At 48.2% G+C, this 16,828-nt stretch overlaps 1 protein-coding gene across 1 annotated transcript in view; it reads right to left on the reverse strand.

The window, feature by feature from the left end:
- Positions 1–1,208: 1,208 nt before the first annotated feature.
- The window catches only part of FARP2 (FERM, ARH/RhoGEF and pleckstrin domain protein 2), a 74,090-nt gene continuing 58,470 nt past the window's right edge, over positions 1,209–16,828 (reverse strand). Inside the window, exons 17-27 of the mRNA XM_039727953.1 lie at positions 16,644–16,725; positions 14,595–14,832; positions 13,701–13,831; positions 12,852–12,920; positions 12,373–12,462; positions 11,624–11,706; positions 9,278–9,396; positions 8,309–8,472; positions 5,664–5,771; positions 4,754–4,905; positions 1,209–3,267 (exon numbers count right to left, since the gene is read on the reverse strand). Of these exons, the coding sequence (XP_039583887.1) occupies positions 3,180–3,267; positions 4,754–4,905; positions 5,664–5,771; positions 8,309–8,472; positions 9,278–9,396; positions 11,624–11,706; positions 12,373–12,462; positions 12,852–12,920; positions 13,701–13,831; positions 14,595–14,832; positions 16,644–16,725 (1,324 nt within the window). The 3' untranslated portion in view covers positions 1,209–3,179. The remainder of the gene's footprint in view (positions 3,268–4,753; positions 4,906–5,663; positions 5,772–8,308; positions 8,473–9,277; positions 9,397–11,623; positions 11,707–12,372; positions 12,463–12,851; positions 12,921–13,700; positions 13,832–14,594; positions 14,833–16,643; positions 16,726–16,828) is intronic.

Raw genomic sequence — 16,828 nt, forward strand, 5'->3', positions numbered from 1 at the left:
GACGTGTGGAGTCTCATCTTTGGGGACAATCCACTGCACAGAGGTGGCCCTGCATGAGCAGGGGTTGAGCCTGTGTGACTCAGGGACAGGAGGGACGCTTTGGAGGTGACACTTTGTGTTTAAAGCCTTGTGACTGTCCTTCCCCAGGCAGGAGCAGAAGTGAAGGGCACAGCTGAGGCTGTGACCAGCTCTGCAGTGCTCCTCATCTCTTTTTGCCTTGAAGCCAAGAAGTGGAACTGATGAATGTACTTCTGACTGTGCTTTTGGGGGGGAGTGTTGCTGAATGCTCAGCTCAGCAGGCTGCTGCCAGGACAGTGGTGATGGGCACAGGTAAGAATGCAGAGCTGTGTGGGTGGGTGCAGCTTGTAATTGGAGTGGTGCCTTATAAAAATGAAAGTGTGACAGTTTCCACTCAGGCACCAAGCCTGCCCAGCACAGGACTTGGCTCGTGGCACCCCAGCCCTTGTCCACTGGCACAGCCCTGGTTCTGTGCCAGGCACACAATGCCCCGAGCCCACGCTGCTGCTGCTTCAGCTTCAGCTGAGGTGGGGTCAGTGTGAAACTCTTCTCTGGTGTAACAATCACTGCTCTGGCCAGGGAGGAGAAGGGAGCAGGCACCAGAACAGCTCTGCTCTGTTACATTCAGTGTGTCTGAGTTACTGCACAGTCTGGTTTCTCCAGCAGTGAAGCAGGGCTGTGTTACCCTGGGTGAGGGTCAAGCATGAAGGGGCAAAACCCACTGTAGGGGTTGTTCAGCCTGGAGAAGGCTCCAGGGTGACACAGGGGGAATGGCTTCACACTGCCAGGGCAGGCTTAGGTGGGATAGTAGTAAATTCTTCCTTTTGAGGCTGGTGAGGCTCAGGTAGCACAGGCTGCTTGGAAAAGCTGTGGCTGCCCCTTCCCTTGGAAGTGTCCAAGGCCAGGCTGGACAGACTTGGAGCATCCTGGTGCAGTGGAAGGTGTCCCTGCCCAGGGTGGGAAGGGGAGGGGGTGGAACTGGATGGTCTTTGAAATGTGAGACCATGGCTATTAAGCCAGGCAGTCCCAACTGCATCTCCCCCTTACACACACCTCAGCACCACAGCAAAAAATAAGGAGCTGTTTTAGTTCTGTTCTTGCCTATTGCTCCTCTTAAGGAAACTTCTAATGTTTGTAATTAAGACAAAAATACTCCTGGAGAATTCTGGAAAAAAATGAAATATTTTACAGAACTGATACACCACTGAAATCCTCACCATTTTTAAAGTTCACTGAGGTAAGGTTGTTTTGGTAGGAACAGCAATGTTTTTGCCTTTCCTGGCCTGAGCTCCTGCACTTTAAATGCACAGACATTTGAGCTCAGCATTCTCAAACCAAGAAGGGACTTTGCTGTCCTTCCAGAGGCTCTGGTTTAGAGACCCCACCTCAGCCACTGCATCTTCAAGAGAGCTGCTGAGCTGTGGGTTCACACAGAAGCAACTAAAGGATCATTCACTCACCAGCCCACAGACCTTAAGGGAAGACTTTGCTCACTGTGGGAGCCCCAGTTTGGATGGAGAGCACTTGGAACAGGGTGAGCTGAGATCCAGAGTTGTGGAAAACTACTGAGTAACTTGGACCTGGGATTGTGGGCCCAGGAATGGGGATGGTGAGCTCAGGAATAACAGGCTGAGAGAGTTTTATACCAAGATGCTATTTACTTTGAACAGTCACATTCAGCCACAGTATAACATGTCTAATCAATCCACATGGATACACCTACAACAGGTAATTAAAAAAATAATAAATGAAGACGCTAATAAATTAAGTACATTTAACTTAGATGGGACAATGGTCTTTGTGACAGTGGTGGCAAAGGCTGGATCTGCAGTCACTCCTCTAGGATGCAAATGCCAAGCAAAAAAATCCCTCTGGATTCCCCCTCCCTTCAGTCCTCATCCCACAAATGCTTGAGACCATAACTGAACACTCTGTCCATCCCATTGTCCCATGGGATCTCCACATTCCTCCATCCTCAGAGCATGCAACACTTTCCTTTTGCTTTCACTGCTTCACTGCATTGTTCCTTCCATTAGTACACAAACACTTCTCTATCTACTACAAACCAGAGTCCCCACAGCCCCTCAAAGCCACGTCCAACAGCATCTTGTGGCACTTAGCAAATGTCAGTCCTTCTGTGGAGGCACCCAAAGGTGACAGCTTTACAAAAGAGAACAAGCTGCAAACATTTCAGATTTAATACAGAAATTTAATAGAGTCCACAGACACTAATGCTCCATCTGGAATCCAGTGACTTTTACCTTCATGAGAAACAGAAGATGGATCCCACCCCGAACTGAAATAGAAGATGAGGGATTTTCACAAGTCTTTGCATGACAAAAGCACAAGCAACAGTGACTTCCAGAGGCTTGTTCTCCTACAGTGCTTAAATGCCTTGAAAACATCACCCACACCAGAGTGGAGAGTGTTTGCCATCCCATGCCTTACTTAACTCCTACTACAGGATAAAGAACTGGAGCTGTGATATGAGAGCAGTGATTGAGCCCAGAGGACAAACCATGCACCCCCCTGCACCGACCCACAATCCACCAACACCTCGACAGCTCAGCAGAGCTGAGTCTTCCTGCTTGCCTGGAAAACTGCTGCCTTGGCAGCTCCTGAGGAGCACAGCTGTCCTGGGAGAGCTTCAGAATGAGCTGGGAGGGAGCCAGCACGTGGTGTGTTCCTGTTGGTCTGAGGCAGCTGTGCCAGCAGGCTGGTGGTTACAGCAGCAGCAGGACAGGTTGTGCTGCCAGCCCCACGAGCAGCTGGGGCAGGGAGCCCTGCACCCACTGCTGCCAGCCAGCTGCACCCCTGGAAGCTGCTGCTTTTCTCCCATGTGTGCTGATCATCCAGTCAAAATGTGAAAAGAAGGTGGGAGCTGCCTGCAGGGCAGGTGAAGGTGTCACTGTACAGGTACAATGGAACAAGAACCCTTCCACGATGTGTGCACCCAGCACTGCTGCTGTAGGTTCAGCTGGAACAGACTTGCCCCTCTTCCACCCCACTGGGAATGGATGTGATCCCTGGCTGCAGCCCCTCACTCCCACTTTCCATTCTGGGGGGAAGGAGCCTCCTGGTCTTTGCTTTGCCAACTGCAGAGCCTGCTGTTCCCGCCTGTTTGGTTGGTGTTGCCAGCAGAGATCCAGCTCTGCCCCACGTCACTCTGTGTGAGTGTCCTTCTCCTTGGGAAGCAGCAGGCTCGACCTGGCAGGAGAGCTGGTGGCTCTTTTGATCACCTCCATCCACCTGCCAAGAAAAGACATGAGAAATGTTTAACCCTCACTCACAGGGAATCCTGTCCTTGTTACGAGCTGTACCTCCTTCCCAAACCTCCCAAAGCAGCTATTTAATTTCTTTTACAACTCTTCTGGAAAATTAACTCCTCAAAGGGACAGCTTGAGATGTGGCAAATACCCTGCAGAAGGTGATGGCCTGTCCAAGTAACAAGTCCACAGTGCTCTGAGCTCCAGAGAACTCTCATGAGAGCTCACTGTGTTCTCATCTTATCAAGGATGACAAGCTGACAATAATTATTGCTTTTCTTAACAATAAATTAGGAAATAGGTAACAGCCTTGCTTCTGTGGAAGAAAGCAAAGCAACAGAGAAAAAAAAAACAACCAAGATAAATCCATTGTGAATTGCACGTTTTTCCCCTGAAATCCCTACATGAGCCCAGTGCATTAAAGAGCACAACTTGGGTAGCTGATATCTCAGCTGCTCACAAGTGTGTGACACTCTCCCAAGGAGGTTGACACCTCAGTAAAACCACATTCCAAAAGTACCAATACGACCCTGCATGGCAGGACCCGGTGCAAGGGTTCTCAACACAGAAAAGTTTTGTACATGATGCATTTCACACAGTTTGGACCCTCTGTGGAAGCCCCTAAGAGCAATTAATTGTAATTATAGAGAATAATAATAAAATGTATTACAGAGAAAGCAGACAAGTGAAAGGGAGCTCTGCACTTGTATTGTAACTTCTGCTCCCAGAGACACTAGATAAAAACCAAAAGACTCTTTACAGAGCCTGGGAATCTGACTCCCAAAGAGCTGGAGGAGCTGAGCACCCCACAGCCCTTCCCCTCCCACATTCCTCCCTGGCTCCAAGGGAGCCCCAGACTCCTGGCACAAAGCACAGCTCAAGCTCCAGGTGTATCCCCAGCCCTCCCACACAGAGGAGGGTTCTGTCACAGGAGGCATCTCCAAATATTGGTGGAATGTTATTGCTGAGAATGCACTGGAAGATCACTCAGACTGGGAGGAAAGACACATTCACATTCTCTGAACAGAGAGAAAGATAATTCTCTCTCACAGGATTTTTCCTGGAGAAGCACAGAGAGAAGAAGAGAAAACAATTCTTATCTCTACTTGCTGCTCCTGTTGTTTTTGCACATGTGGAATGTGTTAGGAAGATTGTTTTTCTGAAAGGATTTGGTAATTGGATTTTGCTGATGGTTGTTTATATTAATTAACCAATCACTCCAAGCTGTGTCCTGACTGTTGGGAGACAGTCACGAGTTTTCTTTAGTATTGTATCTCTTTAATATAGTATGGTATAGTATATTCATAATATAGTTTTAATAAAGGAATTGTTCAGCATTCTGAATCATGGAGTCAGATGCCAATCATTCCCTGTGTCAGGGGTGCCCTGATTACTCTAAGAGAGGATGAATATCCAACCACTGAGTTAAGAGCAGGTTATAAACCAAGACAGAGAACAGAGAAAATTACCTCTCAAAGGTGTATTTGCTCTCAGCCCTGAAGAAATACACGTGGGACTTGAACTGCAGCTTGAAGACATAATCCTTCTGAATGCCATCTGCCTCCACAGGGCAGCTGACGGTGTAGCCGAGCAGGGGGAGGCTGGCCAGGGGATAATCATCCTGCAAGAGCCCAGGAGCCAGCCCTGAGTGCCAGGCAGCCCTGCCATGCAGCCTGTGTGCCACAGGGGAGGGCTGTGCACTCTTGTTGAGGAGACAACAAAACTCTTCTGCAAGGCCACCAACAGTTTATAATTAAACCTTCCCCCAACTCCTTTCATTTTTTTTATGGTTATTTGCTTCTCCTCCTCTGCCCTGTGCTGCCTCCTGGGCTCCTTCCTCTTTCTCTGCACCCTTTCTCTGGAACTTGAAGCAGAGATCTGACCAAAAAAAAGTGAAGTAACCCTCACGAAAGAAATGTGACCTCAAGGCAAGAAGCCAGAATAACCCAATTACTGGGTTAACACAGTTTATTTGGTTAATAGGATGAAAAAATTGCTGCACCATGGTTCATTATCAAGCAGGTGCTGGATGCACCATGAGCAGAAAAATCTCTGGAGCCTGTCAGGCTGAGCTGAAGCCCAGCACAGAGAGAAGTGGGCAAAGAAGGGCCAAAGGCTGCTGTGTCCCTCACATCCCTCAGTCACTGCATGAGGAGACATTTCCCCCTCACCCACAGAAGTTCAGTCCCATCAGAACTGGAAATTTTGATTAAATCCCACAAGAAGTGCCCACAGCCTGTCAGAGACCACCTTCATTATGAATTACCCCCTCTTCCCCTTGGATTCTCCCTCCAACAGCAGTTCCTGGCCCCTGGAGCTGAAAGCCAAGGATCCCAGGTGCCCCCACAGCCTGACATCATCCTCACCCCACCTGCCCACCTGGTGTGTCTTGTAGAAGAACAAGCAGAAGTTGGTGAAGACGACCCACAGTTTCTGCCAGCCATTGCTGTTCTTGAACTTCCTCAGCAAATACCCAGAGAGCTGGTTCTGGCACAGGAGGAAAAGAGAACTGCCATGAAATCCCAGCTGCCATCCTGCTGCAGCCCAACGCTGCTCCTGCCCTTGCTCCCTCCCAGGCATGGTGACAGCCACCAGGGTCCCTCCCTTCAGCCACCCTTTCTGACATGCAGAAAACCCAGTGGAACACACTGTGTGAGGAGGGAAATAAAGCAGGAGAGGAAACAGAACACTGCAGAGCTGGGAGATAAACAACACGTGGCAGCTACACGAAGCAAAGCTGGCATGGAAGGGGCTGCAGGGAGGGGAACATCACTGCCTTAGAGTCAGCCAGCAGGACAGGGAAGCCTCTGGCATGGAATGGCAGCACAGGAATTTTGGAATTTGAGAAAAAGACAGGATACGTGGCAGAATTTACACGGAGAATAATTTTTTGAGGCTTAAACAGGAGGAAATCCTGCCTTAACAAGGCAATGGTACACGTGTGCCTCTGAGGACAAGGATCCTCACGTGAGCAAGGAAGCAGGACATTTTCCTGGGCATCCCATGGCTCCTCCCCACCAGCACAAAATGTGAGAGGCATCTTTACCTGGATCATGCACAAGTAATCAGACAGGGATAGGCTCTGGTTCCGGTACCAACAAACATGGGTGATTGTGTTGGGCCGTTGGGCCTGGCCCAGCAAATAGCGAGGAGGAAGCTCTGGAGAAACAGCAAGAGAGCAGAAAACTGAGCAGAGAAAGGGGGAGAGAAAGAGAAAAACAGAATGTTAGGGTGAGAGGAGTGATGCAAGAAAGGTGGCTGTCAAAGGAAAATGGATTGTGAGAAAAAATGACGGTGTTAGAACATGGAACAGATGAGAGTGAGAGCGAGTGCAGGAACTCACACATTCCATCCCAGGACCTGCAGCAGGGTGGGCTTGTTATCCATGCACAGAGCTGTGAGCTGTGTCTTTCCCAAGGTGCCAGCAGGGAAAGGCCTGTCCCCTCCAACAGCAGCCAGCTCAAGTGCCCAGTGCCTGTACCTCAAGCCCAGGTCACACCTATAGCACTTCCCTTACCACGCTGATCCACAAGGTCTCTCTATCAGAAAAACACAGGAGCTCCAGTGCCCAAAGTTTTAACTCCACTAAAACAAGTGCCTCAAGAGCAGAGCAGGACAGGCAGGCACAGACATGTGCTGCAGCCCCCTGCCCCACTGCTTTTGTCAGGTTAGTGACTTCCTTTTTCTGTCCATGTAATTTAGGGTCCTTCCCACTTCTTCCAAGCATGCCAGCCTCCAGGCAGGTGTCCTACCCTGCCAAACTGCTGCCTAAAGTAAAACCAGAGATGGTGCAAGCAGTGTAAGGAGTGCTGAGCTGATCAGCCTCAAACTCTGCAGGACTCTGCCCGGATGTGCCACCAGTGCTGCCTTGCACTGTGAGGAACAGCAAGACTGCATGTACCAGTGGCTCACAGAATCCCAAAAAGGTTTGGGTTGGAAGGGACCTTAGAGCTCATCTGGTTCCAACCCCTGCCATGGGCAGGGACCCCTTCCACTAGACCAGGTTGCTCAGACTCCCATCCAGTCTGGCCTTGGACACCTCAGTGGGCACATAATAAACATCTCTGCCCAGCATAAAATGATGCTGCCATGAAAAGACACTTGGTTGCTCAGTCCTGCCAGTGAGGGAGGGACAGAGAATTCCAACTGAATTCCTTCTCCTTAATTCTGGGTGCAGTACAGCAGCTAATCAGAGCTCAGTACAGCACAGTCAGCCTCTAAAGGAAAATATCATGGAGAGGGAACCATTATAATTATAGAACCATTAAGGCTGGAAAAGACCTCCAAGATCATCAAGTCCAACCTTTGACCAAGTCCCACTGAACAATTTGGCAAAGTGCCACATCCCCACGTTCCCTGAACATTTCTGGGGACAGTGACCCCACCACTGCCCTGGGCAGCCTGTTCCAATGCTTAACCACTCTTTTTGCAAAGAAATTCCTCCTGATTCCCAACCTGAACCTCCACTGAGCAGCTTGAGGTCATTCCCTATTGTCCTGCTCCTTGTTCCCTGGGAGCAGAGCTCAGCTCCCACCTGGCTGCCCCCTCCTGTCAGGAGTTGTGCAGAGCCAGAAGGTCCCTCCTGAGCCTCCTTTTCTCCAGGCTGAGCCCCCCCAGCTGCTCCTGGTGCTCCAGACCCTCCCCCAGCTCCACTGTCATTCCCTGGACACACTCCAACTCTTCAAGGGTTGGAGTGAGGGTCCCAAAACTGACCCCAGGATTTGAGGTGCACCAGCAGTGCCCAGCACAGGGGATGCTCAGCCCTCCAGCAAAGCAGAGTGACACCCCAAGGAGCCATTCAGCCCCAGCATGTCCTGCTTTCCTTTAAACCTCCCCTGCTGTGGTCCCGCTGCCGAAGCAAAGCCCTGCTGCGCGGAGAGCGGACACACAGACAGCCAGACGGGGGACAGCATGCAGAGGTGCGGGGGCCCACGCTCTGCCTGGGCACAGAACCCCTGCCAAGGCCGAGAGGGAGGTGGGGCCGGGGCAGGAGGGACGGGCGGGGCCGGGCTGCCCCCGGGTACCTCGACGGCCGCGCTGTGGTCGGCCATGGAGACGCTGGTGTTGCGGTACCAGCACACGTGCACCGTGGTGTTGGCACGGTGCTGGCTCTGCCTGTCCAGGGAGCTACGGGAGGAGTGAATGTCATCTTCGGACTCCTGCTCTACTGAGACCTCATCAGAGGATCCTGGGGGAGGAGAATTGGGTAGGGGTTTAAGAAAACTGTGCAATGTAAAAGCAAGAGAGGCTGGGATTCCTGAGAACGGCGGTTTTCTCTTGCCGTGGTCCAGTTTTAAGTATGTCCAGCTGAACTGGTTACACAGCTCCTACACCACTCTGAGCACGTCAGTCTGGGTTTCATTACTCAGTTCTGCCTGGGGCAGCTGACTCACGGGATCAAAGGATGGTCTGGGTTGGAAGAGACCTTAAAGCTCATCATTCCAACCCCCTGCCATGGGCAGGGACACCTTCCACTAGAATAAAATCAGAGTGGTTTGAGTCAGTGCTGTGTGCAACAAACAAAAATGACCACACTTCATCTTGAGTCAAGGAACAGAACAGAGGTCTCCAAGAAAAAATACTCCATGTTTCAGCACAGCCATAACACCACCAGACAGGTACAGGAATACTGGGCTGTAAAAGTTGACCTCCAGAGACACTACATTTTGGACCAAAAAACTTACCACATAGTTAAATTGAGAAAAATCCTTTACATAGATTTTTCAACTATGGGACCTTATAAAATTAACAACTAAAGGACCTTATAAAATTAACAACTCTGCAACGGGACCATCTCTGCTGCATTTAAAGCTACCTTGAACATCAGTCTAGGAAGACAAGCAAATCGCTTTTGATTAAAACCAAAGCCCAATTAATTCTCCATTATCATATGACTTATAAAAAGATGTCATTTATGTCATCCAACTCACAAAAGGAAAAGCAGAAAGGACAGGAGAACTGCTGCTTTCAGGGAGGCAGGGAGCACCACTTACTGTTGGAGCGGTTGCAGACGGAGTTTTCCAGAAGCATCTCGGATTTCTCTGTGGATTTCTTGGCCATTTCAATTGCCACGTTCAGGTCTTCCATCCACTTGCCCATCTCCAGGCGGGTGCTGCAAGGGAAGCAGTGGGAATGGGCATCTGCCAGCCCAGAGCTGTGCCTGGAAGCTGAAGGCACGCGTCACTGCCCAAAACAAGGGACAGTGTCCTTCCATTAGAGAAATAAAACCAAAATCAGAATTCTCCAAAGCAGGAGCTTTCCAGAGAGGAAACTGACCCCATACAGCCTCCACTTCTATAGTCAAGCCTTGAAACAAGAATAAATTAACAATTAAACACTTGGACTTTACAGCAAATAAAATGAACAGACAGCTGGCAGGGGTCAGGAGAGGAATTCTGGAGATGGGGGATATGAGATATTAGAAGTGGAGGCTTCCACTTCTATAGTCAAGCCTTGAAACAAGAATAAATTAACAATTAAACACTTGGACTTTACAGCAAATAAAATGAACAGACAGCTGGCAGGGGTCAGGAGAGGAATTCTGGAGATGGGGGATATGAGATATGAGCCATGATTGTTTTGAAGGATAAATGGCAGCCTGAAGCACAGCCCATCTTTTAAAGAGTACCTGACATCTCAAGCAAGTAAAACCCAGAGCACAGGAAGAGGAAACTTCCTTCCCCATGGGCAGGATCCTACAAGGTGAGACCTTCACAACCCTTGAAGGTGTATCTGTATCCACAGGGATGCAACAGTGGAAGGTTTGGCTTTAGACACAACCACACTATTTCTTTGTTTTGGTAACCAACTCTTTTTTCTGAAAGTTTTTAATTTAGACTGAAAATTCCACATGTGGTCTAAGCCTAGCAGCAATTTTTATTTTTGACAGGTAAGCTTTGAGCTATTTTAAAATCATAACAAGGTAAAAATTCTATTTCTTTTTCTAAATTTAGGAATCTTTCAAGCACTTTATGACTCACAGCTGCTGAGAAATTGTTGATCCTAAAAAAAAAAAGCATTCTCAGGTGTTAGGTCGGAATTTTAAAAAATACATCTGCATACCAAACATATTGGCTCATAATTGTGCTATTACACACCTGCTTTATAAATATACTGTAGTGGTTATTTTTCAAGAACAGGTCAGCAAGCAGTAAAACCCCTATGATTTAAGGTTGACATTTAGTGTTCCCACCCTGCATCACTGGCATTCCTGGTTCCAGCTGGGTTTTCACAGCAGAAATGCAGAAAGGCAAAAACTCCTAAAGCTGATCCAGGTGTAGGAGCCATCCTAATTACAAAAAGGCACCAAACTCACTGCACAGAGATAATTTAGAGTGAAAAAGGATTGGTTTTATTTCTAAGTCAGCCTTTATTTTTTCCCCAGCATCCTTCATGAGAGTCTACAGGAACTCTCCCCTCCTCACAGCAATTCATATGTTCTGAACTTTCATTCTTTTGGGTCTCTAAAATATTTGTATGTTTAGATTTTTGTCTCTTGAAGTGGTCTGAAGGATGACACTGGCAACTCCCAAATAAACAAACACAATGGCAAACTTACTGCTGCTGTTTGTGTTTTGGGTAAGACAGAAACCCAGAACCACAGGCAGGTTTGGGTGGGAAGGGAACTTAAAGCTCATCTCATCCCACCCCTGAGGGCAGGGACACCTCCCACTGTCCCAGGTGGCTCCAAGCTCTGTCCAGCCTGGCCTTGGACACTTCCAGGGATGGGGCAACCACAGCTTCTCTGGGCAAACTGTGTCAGGGCCTCAGCACCCTCACAGGAAAAAATTCCCTCCCAATATCCCATCTAACCCTGCCCTCTGGCAGTGGAAGCCACTGCCCCTTGTCCTGTCCCTCCAGGCCTCTGTCCAAAGGTTTTTTCCATCTTCCTTGTCAGCTCCTTCAGGCACTGCAAGGCCACAGTTTGGTCATCCCAGAGCTTTTCTCTCCTCCAGGTGAACAATCCCAGCAGTGCCAGCCTTCCCTCTCAGCAGAGCTGCTCCATCCCTCTGCTCACCCTGGTGCCTCCTCTGGACTCTCTCCAGCAGCTCCAGCTCCTTCCTATGCTGGGCCCCAGGGGTGGGGCAGCTCTGCAGCTGGGCTCTCACCTGAGCAGGGCACAGGGGCACAATCCCAATCCCTTTCCTGCTGCCCATGGAGGATCAGCCCAGGATAAATTACTCCTTCCCAAAATTCAACATTGAAAAAGGAGCTGTGAAGAGTCCTGGGCTAATTTTGAAGTCCAGAGGATGCATGAAACACCCCTCTGGCTCTGCACCACTTGAGCAGTAACCTTCTGGAGAAGGAATCCATCAAAGCCACAGGAAAATTAGGATTACCTGGCTGCCACCACTATGGTTTTCTGTGCAGAATAGATTGTGAAGCAGTGTGGGACAGACCATTCATTCTCACTCTCCTCCACCTGCAGGAAAAGAAAAGATTTTTCTCATCAGTGCTCAGTCACCAATAAACACCAAAACTGTCCTGTGCTGGCTGGGACTGGAGTGGAACAGGATTCCAACCCGGCTGCAGGAAGTGCAGAACAGCAACTCTTTGATGAATACCAGCTACTTTCGAGTCTATTTTGGCTCTAAATGAAAATCTATGGTGTGTTTCTACTGCAGGGGCACAGCACCACGTCCAGCAGGGCAGGGAAAGGAAGGGTTGGAGCAGATCTGGCTCTTTACTCACCGGGGGGTCGAGCACTATCAGCTGCAAACCAAAGACAGAAAGAACAATCCTGTTAGAAAAGGTGTGGGGAGGCAGGAGGATTGGTTACATGCCCAGCTGTGAGCAGGGGGACAAAACATCAGGATAAATAAATCCCTGTTTCCAGATCAGCCTCTCACAGCAGTGTGAAAATGAATGGGCAACAGGGTGTGCTCCAGCTGTTTTGCTAATGTGGAAGAACACACTCATCACCTGCAGATAAAGAAAGCTCTGTCTGACACACATCAAGGTCCAGATGCTGCTGAGACCTGCCTTGGAGCAGTCTGTGGCTTTGGTCCTTGAGCCCTGAAGGAATTCCTCAGCCTGCCTTAGGCAAAGCCATTTCCTTAACCCTGTGATGCAACATGGAACCACTTACCAACATGCCATGCAGAGAGAGGTGGCCGTGGATTTTGAACTGATTTGTCCCTGTGACCCCTTTGCTTGTGTACAGTAACATATCTGAGAACTGGAAAGGCAGGAAGAGAACAATCAGAGTTCTGAAAGCAGCAGGGCCAAGGATTTTTTGACATCTCCTTAAAAATCTGTTGTTTAAAGGCCACTGTAGATGCATGAAAAATGCCATTTCTCAGTCAGTTTGGCCAAGTACCCTTCAAACCCCCCTTTTGTTTACTTATAAGAGAGGAAATTAAATTTTTTAATTATGTTAAAACTCTGTGCCATTAAGGAACCAAGTTGACCAGAGAGTAGCGCCACAACCACACCCTCTAAAAACATTGCTTAGAGTGAGTTCTCAGTCTCAAGTGCTGATTTTCAACACAAGCACATGAAAACATATTTTCCCAACAACTTTAACTTGAAGACTTTGGGTTTATAAAAGTCAGGAGCAACACCCACCAGAAAGAACATCCGCTGCTGTAAGCCCTTCTTAGTGAGCTTGTACAAGCAACCTTCCCGGATGAACTCCTGCAGTGGAAAAGAAAAAGTTAAACAATGTTTGACCTTTCCTGACCTGAGGGGATTTTATTTTCATCCCAGAGTACACAGATGTTGATTGGTGCCCAGCAATGACCGCTAACAGATTTCTTGGAGGCCCGATGACACTTTCCTTCCCTTTTTTTTGTGATATGAATCAGCTCCTTGCTGCAGCCAGCATTTAAATCAGTGAAGGAAGAGAAGGGAAAGGAGCAGAATTCCTGTTGGATACCAGCAGTTCACCTATCACACTTACATCCCACTGCAGTGACTGCCATAGCATCCCCAAAGCACATGCGATGCTCCTGTATTTATGCCCAGTACATCTATCAAAAACAAAGAAACAAAAAACCAGGCAGGACCTGCACAAACTCCTCTAATACAGAGGCACCAGACAGTTCAGCCCAGTGCTGTGGCTCTCACCATCCCTGGGCTCTCTGAGATTGCACCAGGCAGACACAAGCAGAGCTGGGAGTGCATTCCCAGTGGGACACAGCAGCTCCCACTCACACAGAGCACCACACCCCAGTACTCCCAGTGTCTGTACTGGAAACACAAAACTGCAGCCAGAGCTTAAGCAGGAGCTTTTCTGATCTATTCCTCAGAATATCACGAAGGTGATGACCCCATCATCCATGGCATTCACTAAGGGACAGTTACAGGAAGCCTTTACATAGGCCAGAGAGGCAGGGATGGCAAATCCACACTTCAAAGGCACTTCCTTGGAGACAAAACCAACAAAGGCTCTAAGAACTGAGCAGAGGCACTTACCCTGCCAGGTGCTGTGAGGTTGTCTATCCCAATCAGGTCATGCTGCAGCTCTGTGAGCTTCTGGAAGTTTTCCAGGCGGATGAGGCTGTGCTGTAGCTGTGAGGTCATTTCTGTGACTTCCTTCAGGGCATCTGTGTGGAGAACAGCACCAGTGGGACCAGAGCAGGGCAACCCAGGCCACCTATTTCACCCCTGGAAAACTGGATCAGGAATTTAGACCTGAAATTTATAGCCAATTCTAGAACAGAATGGTTCATATGGAAGAGTCCCACAGTGATCACCCAGTCCAAATGCCAATTTAAGTCTATTTTAGAGAAGGGTAAAAAAAGTAAGTGACCTCACAGCATTTCCTATGCTTCTGGAGATCATTGTATATTTGAGATTTTGCTTAAACAAAAAGTATTTACCATTTAGCTGAAAGTAAATTAAAAAATCAAACTATACTATTTCTGCCAAAGATTACTTTGTCTTTAATGGAATTTTCTACACACGCTTCTGATGCTGCAAAACAAGCATATTTTGGTCACATTTTTACATCTAAATGACAAAAAGTTTGTAAAAATAACTACTCTTTTTTTCCCTGCTGGGAGACAAGAAAAGGACTAATTTTTCAGCTTTGGTTGAAGTATTGGGTTCCATCATGAGAAAACCACTTCCTGAAATGCCAGGAAAAAGAATCACTTACATTGGACATAACTGAAAAGAATGAACCTAATAAAATTACCCCTGTCCATAGTGGGAGGGGAATGAGATGACTTTTAAGCTCCCTTTCAACCCAAACCACTCTGAGATTCTGTGAGTGTGTAATTCTTGTTCTCCCAGGGCACAGGCAGGGTTTGGAAGCCCTTGGGGGGGAGCTGCAGCAGGGCAGGGCACGGCTGGGCGCTCACTCACTGCGGCAGTCGGCGAAGTCCCGGTGCTCTGCCGTGTAGTGCTTGCACAGCCTCCCCAGGATCAGCTTGTAGTGCATCAGTCTCTGGATGGGTTTGAGCAGAAAGGTGTTGAGGGGCAGGTAGCAAACCTTCTGCAGCTCAAACTCCTTATAAACCGTCTCCAGCTTCTTGAGGCGTTTGGTTGCTTTCTCCAGTTCCGTCAGGACCTCGTCGTGTTTCTGCAGATAACTGGTGAACTCCTGGGGAAATGGACAAAAAGTGACTTGGGTCAAAGGAGAGCAGCCTTTCACCATTAAAAGAAGTGGCAGGCAGCTCCCATCAAGGCCAAAATAGGTGTTTGTATGGCATTGTGCTCGTGCCTGCTGGGAATACCAAATGCTGGTGGTGGAAATAGCAGTCCCACACTCCTGCACTCCCATTCAAGCCACTGGTTTTAATTACATAATTACTCCACTACTGCAGCACTAATGTAAGTGTCCTACATAGGCACTCTGCTCCAAATGAAGTTGACTTCATTTCAGAAGAAATTATTCTGCTTTTAAAATATAAGCATGTTTTTAAATTAAATAACCTTGTGCATCAAGGTCAACAGGGGAGCGAAATCAATAACTTTGCTTTATTTTCTGCTCAATAATCAACAAACACCTTTTCTCAAGGTAAATGTAGGTGCCTAAATAAGCAACAGTGATAGAAAACCTTCCTGCAATTATTTTACCATGTTTCCTTTTTAAATTGTTTCTCAACAATAACTGTTTGCCAGTTACTTCAAGACTGACTGAAAAAGAAAAGGTTTAGATGGGATATTGGAAAGAAATTCTTCCCTGTGAGAGTGGTGTCAGATACTAGAATCTGATAGTTCATGGCTAAAACAATGTTAGGAACCTTTTGCCTGTTCTGGCCAAACTGTATAAAGAAGCTACAGCCACAGAAGCCCAGCCCTCCCTGAGCATGCCTGACTGGAACTTTGGACTGAGAGTTAAGATGCTTTGGTAAGATAAAGGGAACACTATTATTCAATAATCATGGGTCTAGTGATAATAAACAAGGCAGAGGGAAAAGAATGCATGCCCAAGAAAGTTAAACCCAGCAGAAAATCATTCCTGGGTGGTTTGGGTGGGGGAGGTCACAGCCCAAGAGGCCAGGTTTGCACAGAACCCCCAAAGGGGAGAGGAGGAGAGTTTTGGCTGAGTGGTGAAACCTCTGGCCACAGGCAGTGAACATCCATCCTCCCCTACACCAGCTGGGTCAGTTGTAAAACCCCCAACCCCAGGAAGGCCACATCCATGGGACATGCATGTGGGAAGCAGCTGAGGGGAGGTCATGATCCATCAAAGACCCCCCAAAGTGCTCCCCAGACTCATTCCTGTGGCCTTGCACCACAGGACTGCACGGGATGCAAAGTGATTCAGTCTGCTGCAACAGACTGTGTAAGATTTGCCCCTCTCCAGGGGAGATACCTGGGCATTCCACCTGGCCTGAGCACACTTTAATCCCTTGGATTCTATATTTTGGGGGGGATCCTCACCAAAGAAGACCAGCTGACAGGATAATCAGGATGCTGGTGGGATGCACAGAGTGGATTTATTTTCTTTAATCTCTGTCCCTCTCTTTCTGTTTCCCGTCCTCTTTTCTATTTCTTTCTCTTCTTTCTCTCTTTCTCTGATATTTACTATTAAAAAGCCCATACTATTGACTTTGGCTTATGGTCTCATTTGCATTTCTAACTTTTTGCATTTCTAATAATTTGAAGAACCAAACTATAACAGGTGCTGAGGCCCTGGCACAGGGTGCTCAGAGAAGCTGTGGCTGCCCTGGATCCCTGGAAGTGTCCAAGGCCAGGCTGGACAGGGCTTGGAGCAACCTGGGATGGTGGAAGGTGTCCCTGCCCATGGCAGGGGCTGGGATCAGATGGGCTATAAGGCCACTTCCAACCCAAACTCTCCTGGGATTCTGTGATTAATGGAAATATTAACCCTGAGCTCTGATCCTTGACAAAACAAAACAAAACAAAAGAGGAGCTCAATAATCCCCAAATTTCACACCCTGTTACCTTCAGAGAGCGCATGTTCCTGAGCATGACGTCTCCGATGCGCTGGAAATCCCCTTTCACGTGGGCATTGCTTCTGCCTTCCCTGAGGAGGAAAGAAGAAAGCAACACACATGGGGGATCAAGAAATGTCTGTTTTCTCCCTCCATCTTTCATGAAAATCTCTAGGCATTTGATATTCCTAGTTC

Source organism: Passer montanus, unplaced genomic scaffold (assembly GCF_014805655.1).
Source record: "Passer montanus isolate IOZ18808 unplaced genomic scaffold, ASM1480565v1 scaffold63, whole genome shotgun sequence".
Lineage (NCBI taxonomy): Eukaryota > Metazoa > Chordata > Aves > Passeriformes > Passeridae > Passer > Passer montanus.